At 55.3% G+C, this 26,526-nt stretch overlaps 1 protein-coding gene across 10 annotated transcripts in view; it reads right to left on the bottom strand.

Annotated features, from left to right (window-relative positions):
- Nucleotides 1-26,526, bottom strand: part of COL13A1 (collagen type XIII alpha 1 chain) — a 141,215-nt gene that overhangs the window by 61,072 nt on the left and 53,617 nt on the right. For 9 of the 10 annotated variants that reach the window (XM_047703176.1, XM_047703175.1, XM_047703177.1 and 6 more), the window contains exons 3-10: nt 22,367-22,374; nt 17,896-17,922; nt 15,128-15,163; nt 12,596-12,622; nt 10,330-10,380; nt 3,895-3,930; nt 3,043-3,069; nt 1,970-1,996 (exon numbers count right to left, since the gene is read on the bottom strand). In XM_047703176.1, coding sequence (XP_047559132.1) covers nt 1,970-1,996; nt 3,043-3,069; nt 3,895-3,930; nt 10,330-10,380; nt 12,596-12,622; nt 15,128-15,163; nt 17,896-17,922; nt 22,367-22,374 — 239 coding nt within the window. The remainder of the gene's footprint in view (nt 1-1,969; nt 1,997-3,042; nt 3,070-3,894; nt 3,931-10,329; nt 10,381-12,595; nt 12,623-15,127; nt 15,164-17,895; nt 17,923-22,366; nt 22,375-26,526) is intronic. The other variant, XM_047703180.1, reaches the window with a different exon arrangement.

Genomic DNA, 26,526 nt, shown 5'->3' with positions numbered 1-26,526 from the left:
TGCTATGGTTAGCGTCGGGCCACGAGGAAGGGGAAGAAGGTGGCGGGGAGGGGTAGAGGGAAAAGTGCCCCAAACTCCTGACATCTGAACCCTAGCGCCTCTGGAACAATGGCAGCATAGAAGGGTTCCTGCCTTGGTCTCCACTGCTTCACGCATGCACAGAGCAATGCTTGACACAGGGGAGGGGCAACACGTCATGCACCTGCAGCGGGGGTGGCCGTGATGGACAGGAAAGCTGGAGGGACACCTGGGTTCCAAAGCCAGCTCTTCCACCCATGGCCCCCAGAACCTCACTGCCCTTTTTCCAGCTCTGTGGATATTTTAAGGGCTTGCCTGCCTCAGGGCCTTTGCACATGCTGTTCTCCCATGTCCAGATGCTCTTTCCCTTCCTTTTCTTTTAGTTAAACCCTCATCCCTTGGGCCACAGTTCATGTCTTTCTCAGAAAGTCTCTCTGACTCTTAACCCCGGGTGACACGCTGTAACATGGAGGTTTCTCAGGCTACCTGGCATTGCCTTTTAATAGCACTGTGCCAAGGTAATTTGTTAATTATGCATCGGATTGTTCAAATGCATGCTCCCCCTCTAGACAGTGAGCTCCAGGATGGCAAGGACAGTGTTTCCCTTATACCTGGGACCTGGCACAGTGCCCAGCGTAGTGCAGATACTCAATAAGAACGTGTCCAGGGAAGGCAGGAGGCAAGGAGATAGGGAAGGAGAAAAGGAAAGAAAGAGGAAGAGAGGCCATAAAACATGGAGGGCCATAAAACACGGAGGGAAGGAATTAGAGAATTGGGTTTGGATCCTGTTTCTGAGGCTCCCTAGCTGTGCAACTTAAGGCAAATTCCTTAGCGTCTCTGAGCTTCAGTTCCCACTGCTCTCAGGGGGCTACTAGTAGGACCTGGAGCACGGCTTATGCTGAGGATGAAGGAGATGAGGCACGCATAGTACTTAGCTCTGTGCCCACCTCATAGAAAACCCTCAGCGAGTGTGAACTGGGCCTGAGTTAACCAGACAAGCTAAAGCCCAGAGGGAGCTGAGTTGCCAAGGGTCCCATGCAATGTAGGGGGAGCTGGGGGAAAGGCCAGGTCTCCTTTCCCATCCACAAAGTTAGCCACCTCTTTCGATGGGCAGGGTTCCTGCCTTCCGTGCCATGGCTGCACCCCGGTTGTGAGTGGAGAGTGTCCTCATGCCTGCACTTGGAGCAAGACACACACCAGAGCCACGCTGGGCAGGGAGACGGGGAGCCTTGCCATGCTGCACATTCCAGGCCCTTCCGCAGGAGGGAGGGTCCTCCCAATGTAGAGGTAACCACCCGGGGAGGCTGGATAGCATCCCAGCCTGGGACTGGCTCATCTACTCTTAATGGCCCATCCCTTCCACGGAGAACTGGCCCCCTCCCCTGGAGTGGGCGGCTCCTGACAAGGGTCAGCTCTCCCTTCTGGAAGGAGGGGACTGGGGGAGACCAGAGAGACAGGAAATCCCTTTACAAGGCTTTGCTGAAAGTGGAAGGGTGGGAAGGAAGGTGGGGGCAAGTCGGCTTTGTGCCCAGCTGGGGCAGGAGCATGGAGAGTCCTGGGGCAGGCCCGAGCAGGGTCGGGCTAGGAGGAAATCCGGTTGCAGAGAAAGTGCTAGATGCTCCCCCCATGCTGAGTTCACATTCAGCTCTGAGGCAAAGGCGTGGCAGTTTGGGAGCACCTGCCTCCACTGTGGGACACTGGCGACCTTGGACCTCTCTGGACCTCCTCTTCCTCCTTTTTCAGGCAGAGAAGCCCCCTGCCTGCCTCTCCCCACTGTGTTTACATGAGGACCTGCGGGATATGTTGTACACAGCTGGGAGTGACTGTGGGGGCAGCCGCTGGATGGTCCCTGGGGGCCTCCTTTGCTGGGTGGCGCTTGGCTGCGGACCATGAGGGCCAGGCTGACCACCCCCTGACCCCCAAAGGGAAAGCAGGAAAGCCGGGATCTTACCATCTCCCCTTTGGGTCCGGGGTGGCCCTGGAAGGAGAGGAGTGTGAGCGTGGGTAAACTGCACCCCAAAGCCCCTGCCCTGCCCTCTCTCCATCGCCCACTGCTCATTTGCCCACGTCTCTCTTCCTCACCTGTCCTCTCGTTCCCCTGGACCCACCCACTGGCTCAGGCTTGGGCACCTGCCCGCCACCCTTCACTGGGTCTTACCTAGCAGCTGCCAGCCCCCCAAGAGCCCTGCTCTGTGCACACACCCCGGGCCGCTTGGAGGCACGCCAGGTCCTGGGAGCTGAGTGGGAAAGGCCACCAGACCCCTCGCTGTGCTCAGCTCTGGCCTGCAGTGGGGGACCGGCCAGGCGGGCGGCCAGACCCTCATCAGGGGGCTGCCAGTGGCTCAGGGTTGAGGCGAGGGCATGGCTCTCACTGCCTTCCCTGGTCATCTCTGAGGGCCAGAGGGCCAGAGCTCTCCCCTAGCTCATTCTTTCCAGGGAGTGGGGAGGGGTCTCTTTCCCCCATGAATATTTGGGTCTGGGGTCCAAGCCCAAAGGATTAAAATGGACAGAGGAGGAGTTATGGATGGGGACACGGTCCATGTGGACGAGGGTTTCAGGGGGCCTCCACTGGGGTGGGGGACCCAGGGAGACAGGGAGGCGAAGGCAGCCCTCCGGCGTTGCTGGGGAGAGGTGGGGAGGGGTTCCACGCTCCATTTAGAGTCAGGGCCTTGAGCTCTCTGCTCCTCTTCCCTCCCTGCTGCCGCCCCGCCTCACTCCCTACCTCAGCCCCTTCCTTGGGTGCCTCAGAAACACCAGCTTCTCGGGGTGGCTCTTGCCCCAGATGCCGAGAGCCCAGCTTGGTGGCCGTGGACTTGTGCCCGGGGAGGCCCACGGGGTCAGGGGCGACTCATTCTAACAGCCCCTCCGTGCCTCCCACGGGCAACGATTTCCCGCCCTGGGAACGTTCATTCGCTCTGGAGCTTCTCCCATGGAGTTCGGGTCTTTCCGAAGGACTGAGGACCTGGGCTATTGACCCTGATTGAGCGAGGGAGAGGAGCTCCCAGACCGAGAGGGTCCACTCACCGGTTTGCCATCGAGCCCAATGGGACCCTGAAAGAGGAAAGAGGCCACGTGTCAAGACAGCAGCACAGGTTTCCTGCCAAAGAGGCTGCCCGGGCTGTGGTTAAGGGCACGGGTTCTGGACTCCAAGTTGGAGTTCAAGGGTCTGCCTGACCACTTACTGGTTATATGACCATGGGTGAGCTTAAGCCTCAGTTTCTTGTTCTACAGTGGGGTTAATAGAGGGGTCTCTGTGAGGAGTGAGCGAAGTGCCACTGTCCTCTACCAGGCACGGGGGACAGCCTGATGGATGACAGTCACCACGGCGATCACAGACCTAGCTCCTACTCCCGACCCCCTGCCGACTGAAAAGTGAACTATACATTGCTAGAGAGCCTGGGGCTGGCTAACACCAACGCCCAGGGAAAAGGAAGAGCTAGCTGCTCCCCTGCCCTCCATCGTAGAACCTGTCTTGGACCCCTGGGGCAGGGGTCACAGGCATCTGAATGGCCCCATGCCCACCTTGCGCAGGCAGGTCTCCTCTCCAAGCCAGGTCAGCAGTTGCTTCCTGAGGTTTGTCATCTGTTCCATGTTCCTGTGTCCTGCTGGGGTTTACCCAGCCTGTGACTTGCCTCTCCTGTCCCTGTCCTGCTGTCACTTCTTTCCCCGATGACTGTCCCTGTCCTCTCTTGCGACCTGGGCCAAATGCCAGCTACTCTCCTCAGTGGCTCTCCGGGAGAGGCTGCAGGAAAGGGTCCTTACTGACCAGAGTTTGGAAGGTCAAGAGCAGCTTGAGGGCTGGCCCCACATGAAGCTTAAGCCAGCCAGGCCCAGGGGTCACCGGGGACACAGCCCATTTCAGCCCTCCCTACTTACCGGAAATCCAGGGAAACCTCGAGTGCCCGGCTGACCCTGGAAAGAGCAGGAGAGGAGTGAGGATGGGCCAGGAGGGCATGAAGTTAGACTGAGTCCCCTTTGCTCCCACTCTTTTGGGGTCCTCCAGGTGAGATCCTCCCCACAGTGAGCTGCCTACCAGGGAGGCTGGAGAAAGATGGAAAGGAATACCAGAGGAAGCCTTCCCCAGGGTCTGGGGAAAAGGAGGGGTCCAGCCTCCTTCAGGTCTCCCTGGGAAGCAGAGCTGAGAGCTCCTCAGGGCCTCCATGCCCTGAACCCCGACATGTGAACAGGGAGCTGGAGGGCACGGACCGGTCCACCATACCCTGAACTCCCCAGCTGTGATCTTCTGAGTCCATTTTATTTACACAGTCATTGCCCTGGGCCATGTGCATGAGGGTGGTTTGGATAGCAGAAGCCGACCTTCAGAAGGGGTGTTTTTAGGCCACATGGGTCAGACTGCTCGTTTTTCTCTCACCCTGGCCAGCAGACCCCACCACCTGCTGTTGGGCAATCTAGGGGTCCCCCGATTTTTGTGTCCATTCAGGCCCATTCTCCTGTGCAGAGTGCCACACAGGTAGGCGTTTGGGCTGGAGACTAGAAGCCACCGGTCATAGCCCAGGACAGGAGTGCCCAGAGACCTCTGCTCAGGGGACACAGCTCAGTGGGAAAGGGACCCTGCAATCAGGGTGGGAGCGTCAGTCAAGTGGGGAGTGAACTGCGTCCTACAGGGTCGGGATGGGCTTGTGGCAGGCGGCCCAAGGGCAGGAGGGAGGAGATGCCGCTCACATGTCAGAGGGCCCCAGGCTTCGCTCCTCTCGAGGGTGAGTGATGCTAAGAATAGCACTAAGGAGAAAACCCGGAAACGCTGCGCTGTGGCCTCTGGAACCTCACAGTGTAAACTTTCAACTACTCTGAATGCCGAGAGGCCCGAGGAAAAAGGTCAGGAGGAGAGGATTCCAAGAAACATCTTCAAGTCCCACTCGGGATAATGTTTACACGGTAAGGATAATCACATGGTTTGCTAATTACAGAGCTTGCCTGGGAGCAGGCTCCATCTCCCCAGCTCAGAGCCAAATCCGGGGCTAACCAAGGCTTTTTCGGGACCTTGGGAAGAATGTTGTCATTGACCAAATGGAAACCGGGGCTCTACTTTCTGGAGATGCTGGGCTGGGTAAGGCATCCAGGGAGGCCTGGAACTGGATTTTAATCTACATCTCTTCAATTACACGCTGAAGCTGGACCTCTCTCGCTCTCTCGCAGTGTTTGCAGGCAGGTCATTTATCCGTGAACTGCCTGCTAGCGTTCCTTACTGTCAATTCCCCTCACTTGTTTGTTTCCTATTGACCCGAGGGTAGCTCTTCGCCAAGGACGCTAACTCTGTGACAGCCACGTGCGACGCCAATATTCCTTCCAACCCGGCATTTGTCTTTCTCATGCTGTATTTCCCGCCCGATGGAAGTTTTGTATTTGGGTGGACAAACTTATCAATCTTTCCCTATCGCTCCTGGGTTTTATGCCATGTTTCTAGGGGACCTCCCCAGTGTGGACTTCATTAATGTCTGCTCACGCTTTGTCCTTGTATTTTATAGTTTCGGGTTTTACTTCTAAGTATTTTATCCATTTGGTATTTATTCTGGTATAACAAGTGAGGTACAGATTCAGCTTTTTTTTGGCTTTCCCTTTTAGTAAATGACTTGTCCCCTATCCTAGCATCATCTCCTAAACAATCTATTTTCCTCTTCCTACTGTGAAATGAAACTTTTACCAGGGACTAACTTCCCAGATGCATTTGGCTGTATTTCTGGCCTCCCCATTTTGTTCTATTTAACTGCTCTGTTTTTATAATACACTGGATATCTAGTAGAACGACCAGTCCTCTCCTGCCCTATTCCCCTTACTCTTTTTTTCAGAATTTTCCTAACATCCTTATGAAAGTTTACTTCCCCCCCCCCCCCCAAATGAAATGAACACTATTCTGTTGGACTCCCAACCCCATAAAAAATTCACTGGAATTAGGATCGTATTAAAATTATGGATTATAAATTTATTTGTAAATTAATAATGTATTAATACTATGTCCTTCCATGTACGAACAAAGGACACAAACTTTACATTTCTTTCCAAAATCTCTTTCCTTAATTCAAGGCCAGGGTGGAGAGGGAGCCAAGTGGATCCCTGCTTTTTGGAAGTGGACCCTAATGTCTACTCCTACTTGCAATTTGTGTGGGGTAAATCCACATAGACAGACAGAAGCTTAACTCTCCCTTTCCTTCTTTCTGACCCCTGAAAGAGGGTCAGTCCTGTATCTGCCCAGAGCAGGCCTTCCACTCCACGTCAAGGCTGACTATCTTTCAAACAAAACCCTGTGCTGGTCAGTATTTAATTGCTGGCTGAGGTGACAGAGAATGGGAGAGAAGAGCCCTGCTTTGTACAGCATTTGCTAATCTCTGTGGTGTAAATATACCTCCCACCATGGCTGATTTTAAGCTATCAACGTGATGCCACTGAGCACAGAGCTGGGAGGAGGTGTGCATGATCTGCTCTTAGGAACCCGGTGAGCCAGCTCCAGCTCTGACCTCCAGCAACAAACGCGGTGGAGAGGCAACATCTCACTTTGGATGTGACAAGGATATCTCAAGTTCATCACTTTCTGGTTAAATTCATCTTCTCCAGCAAAATCCTCTCCCTTATTTGGAGAATGCTACCACCGTCCACTTGGTTACTCAAGTCAGAAACGTGGAGTCACCTTGAACTCCTCCTTCTTTCTCAATCCCCACTTTTGTCGTTAGTGAATCAGCCAATTCCACCTCCAAAAGGTGCCACCAGCCCAGCCCTTGATTACTGCAAACGTCTCCCAGCCAGTCCCCCACCTGCTGCTGCTTCTAAACACCATGCCGGAGCAGGGAGGGACAGGACATCTTTTCAAACTGCACATCTGATCACGTCCATCCTCAGCTGAACACAAACCAAGGCTCTCCACGGCCCTCAGGATAGAGTCCCGACTCCTGAAGACCCTGTCCTGGTCCTTCTCCACCAGGCCCTGCTCACCTCGCTAGCCTGCCCTTGCTCTGCTACACAAAGCACTTTCCCTGTTTCCTGGCAGTTTATAAGAACCTGTCTTCCCTGAGGGGGCGGGGGGGGGGGCTCCTCCCCGGCCTCACAACCTGGGAACCTCTGCTCTTCTCTAATCACCATTTACTTAATCCTCCCTTTCCTGGAAGCCTTCTCTGTCTGCCCCCACCCTAAGGCGGGTGCCCCTGCCATGTGGGCACCACTCCCTAGCCATCATGGCTGAGCACGGTCTGTATCCTAATCAAGATGGGCTTCCTGGTCTCTCTGCGCAGGGACAAGCAGGGTGGGTCAGATTTTCACTGTCTACTCAGCACCTAGCCTCCCGCTGGTGCTTAATAAATATTAATGATCTGAATAAGCAAAGAAACTCTCAGCAGGTGTATGGATCCAGCCTGGGGCATCTCCTTGTGAGTGAGGGCTGAGAGTTCCTCAGAGCCCTGAGAGCTCCCTCCTGGCCCCTGAAGACAAGCTGAGGGGCTCAGGGAGGGAATGAGCTCCCCTTGAGATGGGGAGGGTGTCTCCTAGCCTGGCAGATGACCTGCTCGGTGTCCGCTGGGTCAGCCAGAGTCCTGGCCTCCCCCTCGCTGTAATGGGGCACCCCATTCCAGCATCTTGCTCATTGGGATGTAAACCGTCCTTTCCCAAAGTTCCTGGCTGGCTCCCCCTTGGGTCAGACTATTTAGGAAGAAGCTCCAAAAGAGGAGGCAGGTGGCCCTTGAGGGTGATAAGGCTGGTTCTTATTAGGAGCATTTATTCTGAGCCCTTTCTGGATGAGTGGAAAGCCACACGTTCCCCATAATCCTCGGCCATACAGAGGGTTTGCCTACTTGGCGTTTCCCCCTTATGATGAACATTCCCTTTGTCTTTCCCTGCCCCCTGCTCTCACCAGCTCTGGATGGCTTCCCAGGAGGAGTTGACGTGTTTGCCCTGATCTCCAGTGAGGACTCAGAAGGGTCCAGTCATCTGGGTGATGGGCGCCCACACAGGCGAAAGGGGAAGGAGGCTGGGCATGGTTAAGCCTCCCGGTACTATACCCTCCCCTACCACCAAGGCTGCACCCACACGGAGAACTGTTTCTTCTCCTGAAGGTAAATATACCTTTAAAAGAGTAGAGCTTGAAACATGGAAGGAAGGGTTGCCACGAGAGTGGCATGAGGCATTTGGAATGAGGCAAAGCTGGCCCAGCCCAGGGTCTAGCCCTGAGCTGCTGAGTGGTCTCAGGTGAGTTATGAAACTCTGTCTCCTTCTCTGGGAGATGGGCTGGCAGGCCTGCCCCACCACTTTGTCGGGAGGACTGACAGAGGCCTGGGCATAGGCGGGATCTCAGCATAGGTGGGCTCTCTTGGCACAGGCCTTAGGACAGGATAGGTGCCCAGGGGATGGAATTTATCCGTGTTACCTGAAGAGAAGCTACTTTTCGCCACTAGAGGCAAATCCTGGGCAGGGTACGGTTCCTCATCACATGCACTGATCCAGAAGCCAGGGGATCTGAAGCAGACCCCTGCCCCCGAGTGTGTTCTCAGAAGGGGGGCCTTTTCAACAACTTTTTGGTAACTCGTTGGCATGACACTGCCAAAAGGGTGTCAGAGGACTGGAGTGACTGACCCAGGGGGATCTGTGATGAGACTGGGAGTCAGGCCAGGGTGGTGGCCAAGGGGTAGGGCCCGTATTCTGTTACTCTTCGGTCCACTTCACAGGCCTGCCCTGGCTTGGTCCTGGCCATTAGAACCTGGGGACTGGCTTTCTCGGTGACCTTCTCACCTCCTAGGGACCCCCTGGCTGAGTGCCATCTTTGGCAGGAGCTGCTGGGCTCAGGGCATGAGTGCGGCAGCTCCTCTGATGCACACAGAAGCTTACTGCCCATCCGAGCAATGGCCACATGAGCCCAGAGGCCCGGATGATGCTGGTTACCCCGAGGCCTGCCCATGTGCCACAGCAGGGAGCCCCGAGGCCCAGGCTGAGCACCTTAAATCCCCACGCGGCCACCCTCAAGGGAGTGACCCTGGGCTAGCTGCTCGGCCTCTCTGTGCCTAGATTTTCTCAGGTGCTAACAGTACCTACAGGTGGGCTTCTTGTGAGAATTGGGTAAGTTACAGTGTGCAGCCGTCTTAGGACGCTGCCTGCCACAAATTCTGTGCTAAGGGTCAGTCCTTGAACATCATCTCTGGGGTCCAAGCCAGAGGGAATCTTGCCCAGGAAGCCAGGTCTCTGCAGCCTAGGACTTTTCCAACTCTGCCTCCAGCCTCGGCCCCTGCCCAGTCTGCCAGCCCTGCTCCCCAGCTCTGCCCTTTGGCTCCCCTCTCTGACCTGCCCCCCACCTCCCAGCAGCCCTGGATGGCCGAGCCTCCTGTGGACAGGACTTAGCAATCTGCTCTCGGACCCCGCTCCCTAGACCATGGGTAGGAGATGCTCTGGCTTGCCACCAGCTCCCTCTGGTGAAGGCAGGGGAAGGGGCAGGCTAGGCTCCACACCTCCGCTGGGTTAGCCTCAGACTCCCAGAGACTAGCCCTCTGCTTCCCTCACCCTCTCACTGTGCAGGCAGGACAGGAAAAGTGTACAGTGGAGCATAGAGATGGTGGCCTGATCTATGGGGGAAGCCCTGAGTGCCAAGCGTCCTGGGTTCGATTCCTGTTCCAGCCTCTATGTGTGGGTCCCTGGCCCCTCGCTGGGCCTGTTTCCCCTTCTGAGGGGGTTGTGCTAGACCATTGCTGAGGTTCTTTTTACCCTGACGTTTGGTGACTGCCCTGATCCCCTGTGGTTTGGGCTTTCCTTCCCACAGTGACAGTGTCTTCCCACATCATCACCCTGCCCCCCTTTGGTCCCTAAGGAAACATGTCAGAGGGGAAGCCTCTGATGTCCCTGAGCCCCCGGCCAGTGGGTAGAGGCGAGTAAGAACCAGGACTCAGCAGGATGAACAGAAAGGGGCCTTTTAGGATGAGTGGTGGGTGAGGACTCTGCTGAGACTAGGAGTAGGCATTTGGGGCAGTGGATCTGAACGCTGGGCATCTGCTGGGCATCTGCTCCACGGGCTTCTGAAAACAAGGCTCACCCCCTGGAAAGCTGGAACAGCCCATCTGGGGAGCAGCGAGCACTTTCTTCCCTGCCTGTAAGCAACAGGGTCACCTCAAAGCTACTGGCTTCATGGCCAAAGGGTGGCCCTTGCGAGCCCTCCCTAGAGGCTGTAATTTAGGTATATTTAGGCAGGCCTGGCCTGACTGACCACATCACAGGCGGTGGCCAGCAGGCCCAGAGGCAGAGCTGGGACTCATTCCCCCTCCACCCAAACCCCTGTCATTCCCTGGCCCAGCCTCCCCACCCTGAAGAAGAGCAAAAGCCACTTACTGGGGGGCCTCGGGGGCCGATGATAGACATGCCGGCATCTCCTGGGGCCCCCTGTGGGAGAGAGAGAGGAGAGGGAGAGGGACAGGGGCCCGGAGTGGGGGGGGGGGGGTGGGCAAAGGAGGAGGGAAAGAAAGGAGCTGGCAGGTGGGGAAGGGGAGCGGGGTGGGATGGGGTGCCCAGCCAGGGGCCAGGAAGACAGAGGGGGCCAGGAAGGGGGGGAGGTGTGGAGGGAGGTGGAGGACCAGAGGAGACACAGGAGCAAACGGAGCATCCAGGAGGGAGTGAGAAGGGCAGCGGGAGGCCAGAGGAAGAGGGAGGAGAGGTGAGTGGTAGCATGAGATGTGGGACAGAAGACAGAGGGCCGGTAGGACCCCCGGCAGAAGAGGGAAGAAGGGATTCAGCACAGGGATGAGCAAAGGCAGCACGGGGAGGGGGAGGGCACACAGCTCAGCCACGCAGCTCAGACCCCAGAGGCCTCCCCCAGGCCCTGCCCCCCTCCTTCCCAATTGCCCAGCCCCACCCTAGCCTCAGAGCCCCTGAAGCCTTTGTCCACATCCCAGCCAGGGTGGGGATAAGACCACGCTTGCTGTGTGGGTCCCTTGGCCCTGAGCCCGCAGGTGGAAGTGGCCTCGGACCTCCTACTCCTGCTGTGAGAGTGACACAGAGGGCTGAAGTCAGGCCAGAATTTTCGGCTGCAAGAGGATGGAACACCCGTGTGTGTGTGTGCGCGGGTGTGCACGCATGTGCACACACGCACATGCATGGGAGCTGGGGGCAGGGAGGGTGACAGAAAGATGAAGGTATAGGGGATGCAGAGGGGGTCAGAGATGATGCCCTGGCAGAAGGATCCAGGCTGTGCCCTGCTGCGGGGACGGCCGGCTGCTTCTCCGCACCAGGAACCCCCATTCCTGGCAGAGGAAATGCCCAGGGCCTCCCTCCCAGGCCCTGCTCTGGCAGACAAGTCCCAGAACCTCTCCGTCCACATCTGTCCTCTGCTCTGCTACCTTTCCAAGCAAAGGACCTAGATGCGTTCGTGACTGTCATGCCTCACGCCCAGGTGAGCAGTGAGCTCAGATCTGTAACTGTTCATACCGCCGCAAGGATACAGTAATTGTTACACGAGGCAGGGTAGTGTCATGCTAGGAGCCAGAACCCCAGGTTTGAAGCCTGGCTCTGTTCCCTCCCAGCTTTTCAACTTCCTTCTGCCTTGGTTTCTTAACTGTAATGCAGGGAGAGGGAGAAGAGTACCTGTCTCATGGGACGGGTGTGAAAGTTTCATGAGATAATGTTGTAAAGTGCTTAAAAGAACGCCTGGGGCACGATGGGGTTGGAAGTGTTTGCAATCGTCCCTACACCATTGATCGCGGCCCTCGTGGCCCTCGTCTTTCTCCCAGCAGCGTGGAGCCCCAGGAGGGGACCCTGTGAGGCTGGGGCTCCTCTCCAGCTCTGTCACTTGCTGCTGTGTGACCTTGGGTCTGTGAAGCTGCCTCTCTGTGCTCTCATGTGAATGAGAATATTAAAGCCCCCTTGGAAGGGCTGTGTCCGGGTTAGCTGGGAGAACAGAGCCAAAATACCTCTGCACTTGGGCGTTTGTGCTTAGTACATCGTAGCTGCTAGTGTTTTGCTGCCATTGTCATTATTTTGGAGACGGACAGACTCTCGAAAACACACACTGCCAGGGACAGACAAAGAAGTACTGAGCTGGGCATCAGGAGTTCTGGCTTCCTGCCTCTGCTTGTCATTATTGTTGTGGGACCTTCAGCAAGCCCCACCCCTACTCTGGGCCTCAGTTTCCTTCTCTGTAAAGTGAACTGGTTAGATGTGTTGCTCTCTGATCCCTCAGGATCCACCAGGGCTAATGTTCCAGAATGGTCCCTTGGGCTTCTGGCTTCGGAAGGGGCTCTGCTCTATGCCTGGGAGTCTCTCTGGGGTAGCATGAAGAGAATCTCTATGTCTGAGCCGTGGGCTGGGGAAAGACTAGAACCAGCTGCCCCAAACAGCCATCGAGATCCCCTCGCCTTGGGGAAGGGGGACGGCGAGGCCACAGTCAGCCTCGGTGTGTGGGGAGACCCACGCCGGAGGGAAGCTGGGTCCTTAGCTGGGAGTCAGGGGCCCAGATGCCGGGCTGGGAGAGCCCGTGAGGGCAGAGGGCTGGGGCCTGCATGCTGGGGGGAGGGGGACTGAGACGGGGGCCTCTGGAAGCCCCCCCAAGGGTCCAAGGGGAAGAGACTGGGGCGGAAGGATGGAGGACAAAGTGAGGACTCACCTTCTCGCCTGGTTGGCCCTTTACTCCCTGGGGCAGCGACATGCAACACAGGGTGGAGGAGAGAGAAGGGGAGAGAAAAGAGAAGGGATGAGAGAGAGGCACACGCAAGAATCCGTGTTAAAGGCACGACGACCAAACAAAAGGAATCGCTGCAAAGTAAGAAACAAAACAAAACATCGATGCTGACACATGACAGGTCCGGCATCCGACAGGCACAGTGTATGGATCGCTTCTGCCTCACCCCCGGGCCCGGCCCCAGCCAGCTGTTCCAGATGACAGAGAGAAACAGTGGCAGGAGACTTGTCTGTGTGTGTGTGTGTGTGTGTGTGTGTGAGAGAGAGAGAGAGAGAGAGAGACCTATCCAGGTCAGAAAGTCACCCTGAGAAGCCATGAGAAGCCATGTCCCCCGCTGATGGGGCCGCTTGAGGAGGTGGTGGTTCGGGGGGAGTGGACACGAGGGGTACCTTGCTCAAGGACTGTGTTGTGACATGGAGTTTAGTTGGTTTGAAGGTCCTAATGGGCACCAAGCATAAAATTTTGCCAAGCTACACGTGCTAGAAGCCATCAGGGCTGGCCAGGCAAGATGGTGGGAGAGGGAATAAAGGAATATGGGAAGACAGATGGCAGGACACAGACATCTGGGAGGAGGGAGGATGGGTCTGGGATGCAGAGGAAACTGGGCAGTCACTAAGAACCCCTGTAACCATAGTGAGGAGCGGAGAGACAGCTCCGATCTACCCTAACCCACCGAAGGGGTGCCTGGCTGTGCTGGTGGGAACCACAGGCGCAAATCAAGCACTTCACACCCCCAGCCACCCTCTCCTTATGAGGTGGCTCAGGCCAGGACTCCTACTGGGTAGCCAAATGGGTCCATTGTCACATTGAAAACAGTACAAGCAGCGTGGAAACCCCCAAGTGGTTGGAAAACAGCCTCCTGTCGAAAGAAATGGGGGCCTCCTGTGGCCTTCCCTCCTGCCCCCACCCCTGAGGCTCAGAACTCAGGTGGACGCTTCCTGGGGACACAGGTCCACAAGGGCCCAAGAAGGAGGGCAGGAGGGGGGAAGGCTGGCCGCAGAACTCAGAGTGTAGGGTCCTGAAGCCCACCTGTTGGGAGCCAGGATCTCGGCATCGGACAGTTGGCTTGGGTTCAAGTCCCAGCTCCACCCCCGCAATGTGGGTAAACTGAGTCTCAATGTGCTCATGGATAGGACGGGTCCCTGGATGGCTCCGGTAGAGAATTGGCCTGCCTCAGGCCCACGCATGGCATGAGAGAACTGAAGCAGAGGGACAGGGTCAGGCAGGACCCTGGGAAAGACACTTTACACCTGAGCCTTGGTTTTCCCATCTGAACAATGGGCGGAGATTGTGCCTGCCTCAGGCAGCTCTTGGGACCAAATGAGCTGACGCTAGTGGGGCTCTCGACACAAGGCCCAGGGCAGAGTGAGCACTCTTGGGTGTTAGCTGTGATTCGGAGGCTTTTCCTCCAAGCACCAGCTCACACCAGGAGAGCAAACTCCCGCAAGGATGCCAGACCCAGGCGTAAGGCCAACCCGTGAGGAGGCGAGGTCACGAGGCAAGGCGTGTGAGTGGCACAGAAGGATGGCATGGGGGCGTGGGAAGGGAGTCGGGTGCGGGGGTGCCCAAGGGAGCCAGGGTGGTTGTTGAGGCTGATGGCTGGTGGGGGTAGATAGGGAGCATAACTTGGGCACATCCTAGTCTCGCTCGGGACTGGTGAGGCCGGCATGTGGCCACCACCTACCTGGGCTGCCTCCAGTGCCTGAGCTGCCCTTTCTAGCCCCTTGGAGGTTAGCCACCGGGGACAAGCCTGGGCTGGGACCCTGAGGCCTATGGTCAGCCTTCCCATTTCTGAGCTCTACCCTCCCTGTGGAACATTCCTGCTTCCCTTTCTTCATCTTGAGTTTTCAGCAGGAAACATTCAGTGGCTCACTCCCAGCCACCTGGGGAGGACTTGGGGGCACCGTCTGGGAGCCAGCCCTGTCCCCACCAGCTTCTCGTCTCTGTCTAAGGGAAGGCGTCTCTGGAAGGCAGCCCCGCTGCGGTTTCCGTAGGGCAACTTGAGGCTGCATTTCTTACCGTCTGGTGCCGCTCTTGCTGTGGGGGCGGTTAGTGGCAGAGCAGCTGGAAATCTAAGGGTGAGCTGACAGCCTGGGGATGGGGTGGGGGGCGGAGTCGGGGTGGGGGGCGGAGTCGGGGGCGGGGAGGAGTCCTGCTGATGTCAGGAGGGGCTTGGGCTTGGGTGATTGACAAAGAACTTTATCAGTGCTGCTGCCTGCGTTTTTCCTCTGCGGTGGCAGCTATCTGGAGAGCGAAGTCATACGGCAGGAGCCGAAGGATGGGAATAAAATTTCTTCCCTTCTTTCCTCCCGCCCCTCTCTGAAGCCGACTTGGGTGGGGGAAGAGAGAGGTCTGAACCCCTCCTTGGGGCCGGGGAGGTTGCTATGGATTGGAAGACAGGCCGGCACGAAGAAGCAAGCAACGGCCACCCAAGCAGAGAGAAATGCGCCAACTCACCACACGTCCAGGCATTCCAATGGCACCTTTGTCCCCCTGATGAAGGAGGCAGAAACAGTTAGATGTGGCTGTTGATGGGCCAGCATGTGAAGCTGGCTGTGCACCCAAGACCTGCTTTGCATGAGCACTTGGGACGATGCCCACTCAGCCCCTAAGGACGGTTAGGCAAGCAGCCACCCCTATCACCGTCCACACTCAGAACAGTGCTGCAGAAAGTGCACTAACATAGGAGTCTGGTCCCCAGCCTGAGCCTCCGTTTCCCTATGTGTTTCCTGATTAGTCCAAGGCCCTTCCTCTTTTACACTTCTGCTGTCACAGTCTAGTCTGGCTATGGGCAGGTTGTGCTATATCTTTGTCCCACTCAACTCCAAGGCACAGAGCGGGGTGAGTGGTTGCCCCATGTGACAGGGGAGTGGTCTATTTGGCCAGAGCTGAGGAGCAGGGCCGTGTCCCCAGGCCCTCTGTCCGAGAAGGCTGCGACAGAGTCCTTCTCGCCCTCCTCTTGGCCACCGCTGGTACCAACCACAAGGGCAGTGAGCCACGTGGATAGAGCCACACCCCAAGTTTCAGCTGCTTGGAGGGACCTACTTCGTTTCATAGCCAGGGGTTACCTCTTCTCACTCTGGAAATCTGCTTAGTAAGTTTTGTTCCTCTCCCTTTTGGTAGAAAACATTTTTTTGCAATCATAAGTGTGCAGACATCATAAAAATCTGGGGTGGGGCCTGGGGTTTGCTAGGAGTCTAGAAGGACATAAAGTAATGGGGGCCAAAAATCAGATGGTGTTTGTCACGGCTTCCTGGGCAGGAGAGAGCTGGGCTTGTCAGTTTCCCTGAAGGGTGTGGGTGCTTCTGGGCAATTCTGCATCTGCTGACTCCCCCACTGAGACAACACACCTTGAGGGACAATTTAGCATCTCAGCATGTATGTGGGTATACCCGAGAATAGTAAGCACTCTGAAATTAGGGTGGTCCATGGCATCTCTAGTAAATCGTTTACCCTTCGCCCAAGAGTGGTGGGGGAGCAGCGTTGGTGAGAAGACTGGTTCTGCTTCTGTACCTCCCTGAGCGCTTGTGTCTCTCTCAAGGCTGGGAGGATGGCAGGAGATGATGCTCCTGGAAAGTCTTCTCCCAGGGCTTGGCCAGGGCTGGGCCATGTTGCATAAGCGAGGTCTACACACCGTGAGCCCAGCACAGCTGTGGGCAAGTGAAATGTGCAAGGTGTTTGTACTTCATCCTTTTTGCATTTCACAAGGGGCGGGCAGCAGCAGGTCTTTTCGCAGGTCCCTCCCAGGTTCCCCCACGTGGAAGCACAAGGGGGACAAGGACCCGGGGATCGGCCGTCCGCCCTTCCTGCTGAGGACACCAGACCTGCCTCGTGCTGGCTGTGACTCCCCCACGGCCCACTCACTCTGGAGCTTTTGAATGATATTGCAGGATATGTGTTTTGCTTTTTGTCCATCTCTTTTTTAAAAACTAATGTTCTTTGCAGTCCTAGCCATAAAATGCTCTGGTTAGGGACAGGCATGGAAGGGCCAGAGACTGGGAACTCTGCGCTGCACCCCTGGCTCAGTGAATTGCCCCCAAATGCTTTTTAAAGGTGGACGTTGTCAGAAAAAACAAAGTCTGCCCACGTTCTCTCCAGTCATCTGATTTTTCCCCTCCTTGGATTTCATGGGACCGAATCACCCATCCTCCTTTGCTCCGGGGCTTGGTGCTTACTGGGAGAGTTTCCAATTTCAAAGCTAAGCACCCTCCCACATGCATTTCATTAAGAAAGTCACTGTTGGACATGAATTCTAGAAGCTGCTAGATTAGTCAAGGGGTTACACTGTGATTCATGTCGAAAAGAAGAGGAACTGGGATGCACAGAAGGATCTGGAAGCCAATGGATGCGGCCCTCAGCGCAGGGAGGGCAGCTCGCCTCTGCCCTCTGGCTGCCTACTGCATCTCGCCTGACTCCCCAAGCCATCCCAGGGACCGTGGTATCCAGCATTCAAGGCATCTATGCCCCAGGCTACATCCCACGGAGCCATGTCTCTGAAGACTTAAAAGACTTCTCAAACATCAAGCATGGACTGCAGGAAACAGAGGTATGAAATGTGTGTGACAACATGGCCCCCACAGGTCTCAACTGAAGCTTGGACAGTTGAACAAGGTATTCTACCTCTCCGAGTCTCAGTATCCTCATCTATAAAATGGGTATGAATTTTAATGGCCATTTCACTGAGTTGTCGAACAAATCAAAGACATGAAGAGTGAGGGCAGAGTACCTGGCCTGGACGAGGGTCTCAGTAAGGGTTGGCTGTCAGTATTACTTCTACTTTGAATCCAAAATCCCCACGGTTACTTGGCTCAGCCTATCTAGCATTCAGAAATGGTAACCGGGGGAATAACAAAGTTTTTGAGTCTCCTTTTACTGGAGGTCATAGGACAAAAGAGGGGCAGTGGTCTTAAGCTATGCCTGTATGCAGGAGGATAGCCATTAAGGCCAGTGGGCTGCCTCCCCTTCCAGCCCCCATTAGAGGGCCTTCAGTCTAGAGGTCAAGTCCATCCAGCCTCAGAAGGGCCCGCATGTGGTCATATGCCTGCCTGGGGCCCCGGGAGGGCTACCCAGGAGCTTCACCCTTGGCTGTAGGTTAGAGGTGCTGGAGAGAGCCCTCTCACCCAGACACACTTGAAGGAAAGCAGCCATCAAGCCTAGCCAGCCCTTTGGTGTGAGGAGAGCAGAAGAGAGAGATACAAAGGAAGGAAGAAATGAAAGCTGCTTACCGGGATGCCAGGTCTTCCAGCAGGACCCTGAAATAAAGGGAGGAAAGAACGGGGTTTATGAAGGTCAAGGTAGTAAGACTTGAGCATTCCACATTGTCCAATCAGCTGTGTGGCCTGAAGTCCCTTGTGCTCTAGAAGCCTCTGTTATTTTATGAACAAAATGAAGGCAGGACCTTGATCACTAAGCTTCCTTTCAGTTTTAGCATTCATTCATTCATTCAGAAAAGCAGTTAATGGGGGTCTCCTCCATGTCAGACCCAGGGAAGGTGCAAGCAAAAGAAAGACAAGAATGTCCCCTCTCGTGTCTCTGCCCCTCATGATTCAAGGATCGTTAGGGCTGTGGGTCTTACTGACACCTCTTCTCTTTAAGCCTTTCTGTCTCGGCCAGGGTGGTATCCTACTACTCTTTACTGACCCTGTGTGGCTCCAGAAATCTCTCTTCCCTGACCATGCAGTGCCTTTCAGCTCTTCCCCCATTACCCTAGTACTCCTGCCCAGCCCAATCCTGGGCACAGACTAAAGGCTCCATGTAATGGATCTGAAATCTCATTGGAAAGAGGAAGACCTTCCACAAAATGTGTCTCAGAGCCAATAATTATCACCAGACCAACATGCAGAGCAGTGACTCAGGAACCAAGCAAATCCCAAGAGACTCGGGGCTTATTAGTTCCAGCCCTCAACTTTCAGATGGATCTGCTACAAGAGGGTGGCCACGAAACGGCTGGCATACAGCAAGTGCTAAATAAATGCTAGCTATTACGGTTACTGGAGAAGAGCCCTGGCAGGAGGCGTGTGCAGCTAGCCTTGGTTTCTCTCTGCGGAGTCTTTGCTACCAGATGTGGTTTCTCTCCTTCCAGACATCCTGCTCTTCCTGCGAAGCCAAGGCAGGACCAAGCATGGGCCCTGGGGTGCTCCCAGGAAGGTAAGTGCATGTGATGTTGGGCTGCTCAGGCAGACCCGGGAAGCACCAGGAATCAGTCACCCCCTCTGACCCTTGTTCCTGAGGGCATCCCGGAGGAGGTGGTGCAGTGCTTCGCCCACAGAGAACTGAGGTCAGGCCCTGCCAGGGAGTCCTTGGGGGTTGCTGGGGAATGGCTCTCACGGGCATAGGACATGTCCCATCTCTTCACTCTGCTTGATATTGCCCCCTCGGCACTAAAACATAAGCTCCCGAGGCAGGGATTTTTTCTGTGTTGTTCATGAAGGTGTCTCCGGTGCCTGCAGAGTGCTGAGCTCTTGGTCGGTTCTTCGTTCCGATTTGTGAATGAATGAACTTGAGGGCGGATGAACTGGCCCTGGGAATTCAGCCTCCTTTTCTCCTAGGCCCCCAGGAAGACAGCTCAGGCACCAAATAGCCTCTTTAACCCAGAGCTTTAGCACGGAGCCAGTACCCACTTCCTGCCACTTTTACACTGCCAGTCCTGATGCCACCAGGGAGTGGTCCAGACGTGGGCCAGCCACCTCCTTCACATCCCAGGGAAGGGAACGGGCCTACTGAGGGTTTCCAACCCCACACAGTGGGTCTACCCTGAATAGGGACCGAAGGGACAGGTTACTACTGCTCCTGTGTACCCACCACCTACTCGTCCTACCTCATCTGCACATGGGAGGGACTTCTCTCTGGTGTCAGTATCAGGAACATCTGTGTTTCACTCAAGTGCCAAGGATGCTCCTAACTTCCTACAGCCTGACTTGAACAACTCTGCCTTCCTCTTTGTTCTGGCCACCAGGAAGCTCAGAGCCCAGTCAGTGGCTTGTTTTGCATAGGATGTTGTCATGTCATCAGCTCTGGATCCCTTTGCTTTCCTGCCTCTGCTCTCCACCCTCCTCCATTGTTTCCATATCTCATTTGTAATGAGAATTTTTTTTTAGAATAAGGTGGGTAGAAATAGATGAAATAATAAATGAATTAATAAAATCCCGCAGAATAATCATTCCCTCCTTAAAATTAAAAGGCTTACCAGAATCTTTGTGGATCATCTAGGATTTAAATGAGTTAGTACATTGTAACTAGAAATACGTTCTAACACACACTTGTGTGTATATAGGCATATATACATGCATACACACACATATCAATACATATATATTCCTCACAACTCCTGGAAGAGGCAGACGCTATAACTAACCCCATTTTACAGATGAGGAAACTGAGGCACAGAAAAGTAAAGCAACTTGCCCTAGGTGACATAGGGTCTAGCTCGAAGTGGTAGAGCCAGGATTCAGATGCAGGCAGTCTGGCTGCACAGCCCACACTTGCAATCACTATGCAAACACAACAGTGCCTGACACATCGTAAATGCTAGCTAGGATTTCAGCAAGGACCACCTTCAGCCAGGGTGGCAGCTGGACATCACACATTTCCCTGTATTCCTCCAGGGAAAGAGACCTTCCTACTTCCCACTACCGTCTGTTTCAGCCTCACAGCTCCCACTAAGAAGTTCTCTGAAATCTACAGCAGGCCTGGCCTGCAGGTGTCAGCTCCAATGTGCCAACTCCAGTGGATTGGGAGCGACTGAGCAAAGCATTATGTTAAGAAGCCTCCTGATTGATTAGCAATGTCTGCCATGGGCACGAGGTGGTGCACCGGGAGTTGGGGCCCACGATTTTTCTACCGTCTAAATGATTCCTGTGGCTACTTAAATCCATCCTCCTTGGTTGTGTTCTCTAGGCAGTGGCCATCCTGTGCCCTTGGGGACCTGGGTCTTCCAACTGGAGTACAGAGTTATGCCAGGAGGGGCTCTCCCAAGAGACACTCAGAGGGTGGCGACAGGCACTGCCACCAGCTGCCATCTCTCTATTCCTCAACAGCTGCCTCCTCAACAGCATTCTTCCTTCCCTCCAACAGCATGATATGAAGCAGATAGAACAGGGCTAGGAGGTGACCCCCACCCTGGCCAGCTTCCCATTTCCTCCTTGTGGCTTCAACCAGGATAGGGTGAAGGCGCAGATCACACCCAGAGGCCATGTCGGGAAGCTACCTGGGCTCCTGCCCCTTGCTCCCAGTTCAGGTGGTGGCCAGGCAGACAGGGACACTGAGGGACACCCATATCCTTCCCCACTGCATAGCCCCTGGGGCCAGCAGCACCTTCTCTGGCTGGGAGCTGTCTGGGGGTGAGGCTTGCTGATGCTCTCAGAAAGCTACATTCCTGGCAAGGCAGGGACCTCGAGCTGACCTGATGCTGGCAGGTTGGCCCCAGCCTGGTTGCAGGGGGGTGGGGGTGGGGTGTGGTGGGGGTGGGGTATTCTGGGGGAGCTTCCAGGAGTGGGGAACTGAGGACTCTTTTGGGCTTTGTCAAGAAAGAAGGGGAAAAGCAGCCCATTTCCAGCAGGTGGTCTGTTGCAATTTCCTATGGCAGAGTTTATTTTGGAAGATTGATGACAGGAATTGAGATCTGACATCTACAACACGCCGTGATGAATCACGCCCTGGCTTGCGGGGACTGACACAATTTTCCTCTCTCCGTAAGCCGGCAGTCAGAGAGCTGGGCAGGATGGGCGGCGTGGGCTCAGCGTGCCTTTTCAGGACCAGACGGGATAGTAAATAATGGTCTGACGACAAACAGGGCTGGCTGTTCTCAAAGGACAGAGGGAGAGAGGACCAACCACGCACGGGCGGCTCTGAGCAAGGCCAGGAAACTTGACAAAGATCTGGGGTGGGGTCTCCTCCCTTTCAGCTCCAATCCCCAGCTCCACCGGAAACCTCTGGGCCTTTTGTTGGGGTATCAAATGCAGTCCTCAAAGAAGACGTGCTCCTATTCTCTGGATCCATTACTTCAGGGAGACTGTCTCCTTGGGCTCTTCTCAGGTTCTCTGGAAGCAACTGGGCTCCTGGCCCCGCCCTGGGCCTTAGGGTGATGCCAGGGGAAGGAGCCAGACCCACAGTGATCTGTGCTGTCTCGCACTGTCTGCCCACTGAAACTGATCTGTCCCATCAAAATACCACCACCACCGGCAACGACCACCTGCTAACCACCTAAGCTGGCCAGAAGGGATTGGCCCATATACAAGCCAGAGTCCTAGGAAGCAGTCCACGCAGAGCCACGCGCTGACCTGATTCCTGAAAGGCCAGGAGACCTCTCAGGACCAGGGCTGAGTACAGATTATCTTTTTTCTTTCTCATACCTGGAGCTTCTTTGAGTCCAGTTGCTTCCTCTGGGGACCAAGGAGCAGCCTAACAATGGGGCAAGCCTGCCTTTCAGATTGAAATTGGGACCCGCTGGGCCTGGGGGCGGCCATTGTCTGGCCCTGGAGAGGTGCAGTGGTGGTGGTTGAAAAGCGAAATGGAGGCCTCCATCCCCGCGTCAGCATTCCGGAGGGACCCCACAGACTCCTGTGCATGCGGACAGTACAGGGGCTCCCCTGGAAGACGGTGGGCCCAGCTGTCAGTCCCCCCTCCCAGGGCCCTGTTACCAGCAGGGAGCGAGGCCTTTCAGATGAACAAGCCTGGAATGTGGCTGGAGTTACTTACAGGAGGTCCTGAAAGAGACAGAGAAAATGCCAGGGTCAGTGTCACTGCTGGGAGGACAGGCAGAACAGCCTCAGAAGCAGCGTCCAAAAAGCCTTTGGCTGGGGGTTTCCATCTGGTCTGCAACGTTTGTATTTTCCTGGCCCGCCTTCCCCAATATAATCTCTCCCCCTTTATTTCATCTCCATATTTTCATTATTGGATGAGAAATCCAGAGGTCTGGGCCCCAGCCGGGCCCTAACTTCCCAACCCAGAAGATGGGCTCCTTGGGGCCCCACCCCAACCCGGGGACACGGTTGCTTTGCAGAATGCAGGGCTCTGGACACCGAGGCAACATTGCAAAACATCGAGGGTGTGACAGAACCTCAGGAGACGAGGGTGACTAGCTTGCTTGCTGTCCTCTCCATGCTTCTGTCAAGTGCCCGGAGAACGAGCAGGAAGCAAGCAACTCGGGTGAACATTCCTCACTGGCTTCCCGGCCTCATGTCTATTTGGCCTGTCCTGGTTTCTGTTAAACCGTGAGTCGGGCGTTTCTACCCTCCTGGGTCTGTTGCCCACTCCCTCCTCCTCCCCAGCCTCCTGTGCCCAGCGGTCCCCTCCCTCTGTGCCTCTCTTTCTTCTCTCCTGCTTCTGTCCACCCTGCCCCCGTCCCCTGTCCCCTGGAAGCCTTCAGCATTAGCCCCATCTCATTGCCCCTGACAGCCAAGAATCACAAATTCCCATGTTCTAGGAAGGGGGCAGGAGGATGGGTGCGGAGGGAAGGTGGAGAAGAGGGATCCGCTGCCGCTGCCGGATGGTGAACTGAAGGCATTTCAGCATTTCGGCCCCAACGTGAGTCATGAAACCCCCAGGGCCAGTGGGATTCCCAGCTGGGCCTGCCTGATGTGTCTGCCGGGGGAGGGGGGATGCCCTAGGGACCTGGCTACGTTAACACAGCTGCTACTCCTGATGTTTCTTTCATGCTCGGCCAAGAAAGGCTCCTTCTGTTCCCCCCTCACATTCCCCAAGCCGGCCTCCTTCTCTCTGCCTCCATCTGCCTGCTTTTCCTGTCCGGCCAGGAGGAAACAGCCTCTTTCATGCTGGCCCCTGTCAAGCTGTCACGTTAAACCGTGAGGGAACAAAATGTCTTAAATTACGAAAATAATAAGTCAAGAGGAGTAGTGACTGGGTGGGGAGGCCTGGGGCAGCCCGGCATGGTTGCAGAACAGCCAGAGGGAGGGAGATGGTGGGAGTAGGGGAGCATCTGGGACCTATTAGGTGGAGGGGCAAGGCGGTGTCACCCAGAATCCGAAAATATCCCCTGAGTGCAGCTTGCTGGAGGGGCCAGCCCGACCAGAAAGTCCGGACCTCCTGGCTACGGGAAGCGTCCTCGTGGGAAGCAGGCTGGTGACAAAGTTCAATGCATGGCGCGTTTGGGATGGTTGAGCCACATGGAGAGCAGGCGTCCTGCACCGTCCGCGCCTGCCGGGACCCCAGCTGCCAGGACCGCAGGCTCTGGAGGAATCTCTGGTGACAGAGCCTTGCTTCAGCGATGGCCCAGCCTGCTGTTAGCCCCCACTGCTGTGTGTGTGTATGCTGGAAGCAGCCAGGCCGCTGACCCGGGACTCTGGCACTTAGCCGGCTCCCAAGAGAGCTCTTTGTTGGGTCCAGCCCAGAGTGGGCAGAAGAGAACTTCTACTGAAGATTTCAAGGGTTTTTCTACCATCCATGGTCCTTATTAGATGCTCAGCATGATTCGATGTGTCTCACATTTGGGGAAAGGTTCTGTTATATACCCACTTTGCAGATGAAGACACCAAGGCACAGAAAATCTGAGCTATGGTCCCTAGGCCCTTCACTACAGTGCCTCTCTCCACACCTACCCCACAGATCTGCCCCCTCTCCACACTTCTTCCTCGCCTGCATGCCCAGTTTTTCAACCTGTCTTCTCTCTCTAGATCCTCCCATCTCTTGGTTATAATTTGGCTGTGTCAGTCTCTTCCAGGCCACCACACCCCCTACCCAGACTTTAAGTGTTCCCCTGGAAAATCATCAGGTCCTTGGAAAACCTAACTGCTGCCCTGTCCCCCTCCAGCACTGGACGTCACCTAATGCTGTATTCCCATGCCCAGCGGCTAGAAGATGGCTTGTGAAATCCACCAGGGCCTTGATGGTACAGCTGGGTCTCCCGTGTGGCCACTTGGCCATCCTCAGTAACGTGGCTGTTGACTGACCTATCCCATGACCAGACACCGAAGGATGGGCTCACAACAAGGCAAAACCAAGTCCCGATTGTACGGAGAGTGACAGAGCCTGGAGAGTGACATAGAGTCACTGTGTGGGTGGGCATAGGGATAGGAGCAGAACCCGGGGCTCCTGATTCCCCAAGCTCTGGGTCTTCCTAACAAGCCCACGCCCACACTGCCATAGCCAGAGGGAGGAGGAAGACACCTGACTCCAACCCTGGGCCTGACCAACTGTGGCAGTGCCCTGGGGATGAGCAGAGCATCTGTAGTAAGGCCCCCAGGGCAGGGTCCACAGCAGAGGTTCTGCCTGATATCTGTCACCTCCTACCTCAGTGAGGACGCCACTATCCTCTCCAGGGTCTGGCTGACCTCCTTCAGGTAAACAGTAACATTCCTCTTAAATGGATATGTAGGAATGGGCTTCTAAGAAGAATCCTGAGGTAGTGTTCTGGGTTGTGCCCTTCTTCAACCATTTTTTGTATGTTCATTCATTCATTCACTCATTCAGCAAACATTTGATGATTGCCTGCCATGTGTCATTCACTGTGCCAGACTGTGGCTATGTGGAGAGGGATAAGGCAGAGTCGTTGCCCTTCGAGGAAGCAAAACTTTATTATTTAAGCACCTAATACCTACCAGGCCCCAGGCTAAGCTCTAGTGATACAGAGATAAATAATTCATTTCCTCCCCTTGATAAGGCAGTAGTCTCCTACTTAGAAAGCTGTAGACATTCCAGAGAAGAGAACTGAAATGAACAAAAGGATTTAGGGAGACAGGTTTGCCGCAGGAGGATGTATCCATTCAATCAACAACATTTACTGAGTGCCTACTATGTGCCATGCATCCTGCTGAGCACAGTCCTTAGAATACACACTTAATGCTTACAACAGCTATGTGAGGTGGCCACTGGCATCCTCACGACATACACGAGGAACCTGAGGCTTAGAGGCTAAGCGAGCAGCCTAAGGTGATCTCCTTGTCTTAAGTGGTGGTGTCTGGCTTTTGTGTGTGTGTGTGTGTGTGTGTGTGTGTGTGTGTGTGTGTGTGTGTGTTTACGCTGAATTTCCACACAGCACAGCCTGGACTTGAACCGGGTCTCTCTTACCCAGAAGCCTGTGCTCTAGAGCTAGAGGTCATGAAAGTCATGAGGGATGGGAGGGGAGGCCTGGCCTTCAACCTCATATGTTTCTAATGGGGACAGGTTAAGGATCTTCCCCCTCCTCTGAGGGTTTGGCTCCGCCCAGACCCTGGATCCTCTCCTGGTCCTGGAGGGGGAAGCAGAGAGCCACAGGGTGTGCCCAGGTTCCACGTCATATGAGCCACGATCTGACCCTTCTTGACAGCAGGGCTCCTGGCAGCTGGGGTCCTAGCCTTGACCCACGCCTCCTGCTGCCTGCTGCCAGCCGCCCACAGCTGACCACCTGCCGCTTGCCTCTGCCACGTGCTGACCCACCCATTCTGCCAGGACAAATACTTTGCTTCCAGGCTCTCCTTGGAGCTGGGGAGACCAACAGCACTGGTCACTGTGTCTGCTGGAGCCGGGTTTCTCAAGCAGAGGCAATTTTGCACTCCATGGGATAGTTCGTTGGCAATCACTAGAAAACTTCTCCTTTATTACAACAGGGAGGCTTCTTCCAGTTTCCGGTAGGTAAAGATCAGGGACGTTGCTGAATGTCCCAAGAATCACAGGCAGCTTCTTACAAAAAAAATGAGGTGACCCCAAATGTTCACCCTGATGAGGGTGAGAAACCCTGCCCCAGACTAATAGGACCAGTCCTTCCTGGGAGTTCCCTGTGCACCTCCAGTCCTGGGTCCCTACACTGAAGCCCCAGTCTTCACTTAACCTTGTAGTTCGCCAACTTTGGGGATCCCATTCTTCTATAGGTTGGCCTGTTCTACCTCCACTCAAGACCTTGTTAGGACAAATAATAATTCTTG

Source organism: Lutra lutra, chromosome 14, assembly GCF_902655055.1.
Source record: "Lutra lutra chromosome 14, mLutLut1.2, whole genome shotgun sequence".
NCBI lineage: Eukaryota > Metazoa > Chordata > Mammalia > Carnivora > Mustelidae > Lutra > Lutra lutra.
Note: the sequence above shows the minus strand (reverse complement) of the source record. Positions and strands in the feature narration are given on the sequence as shown.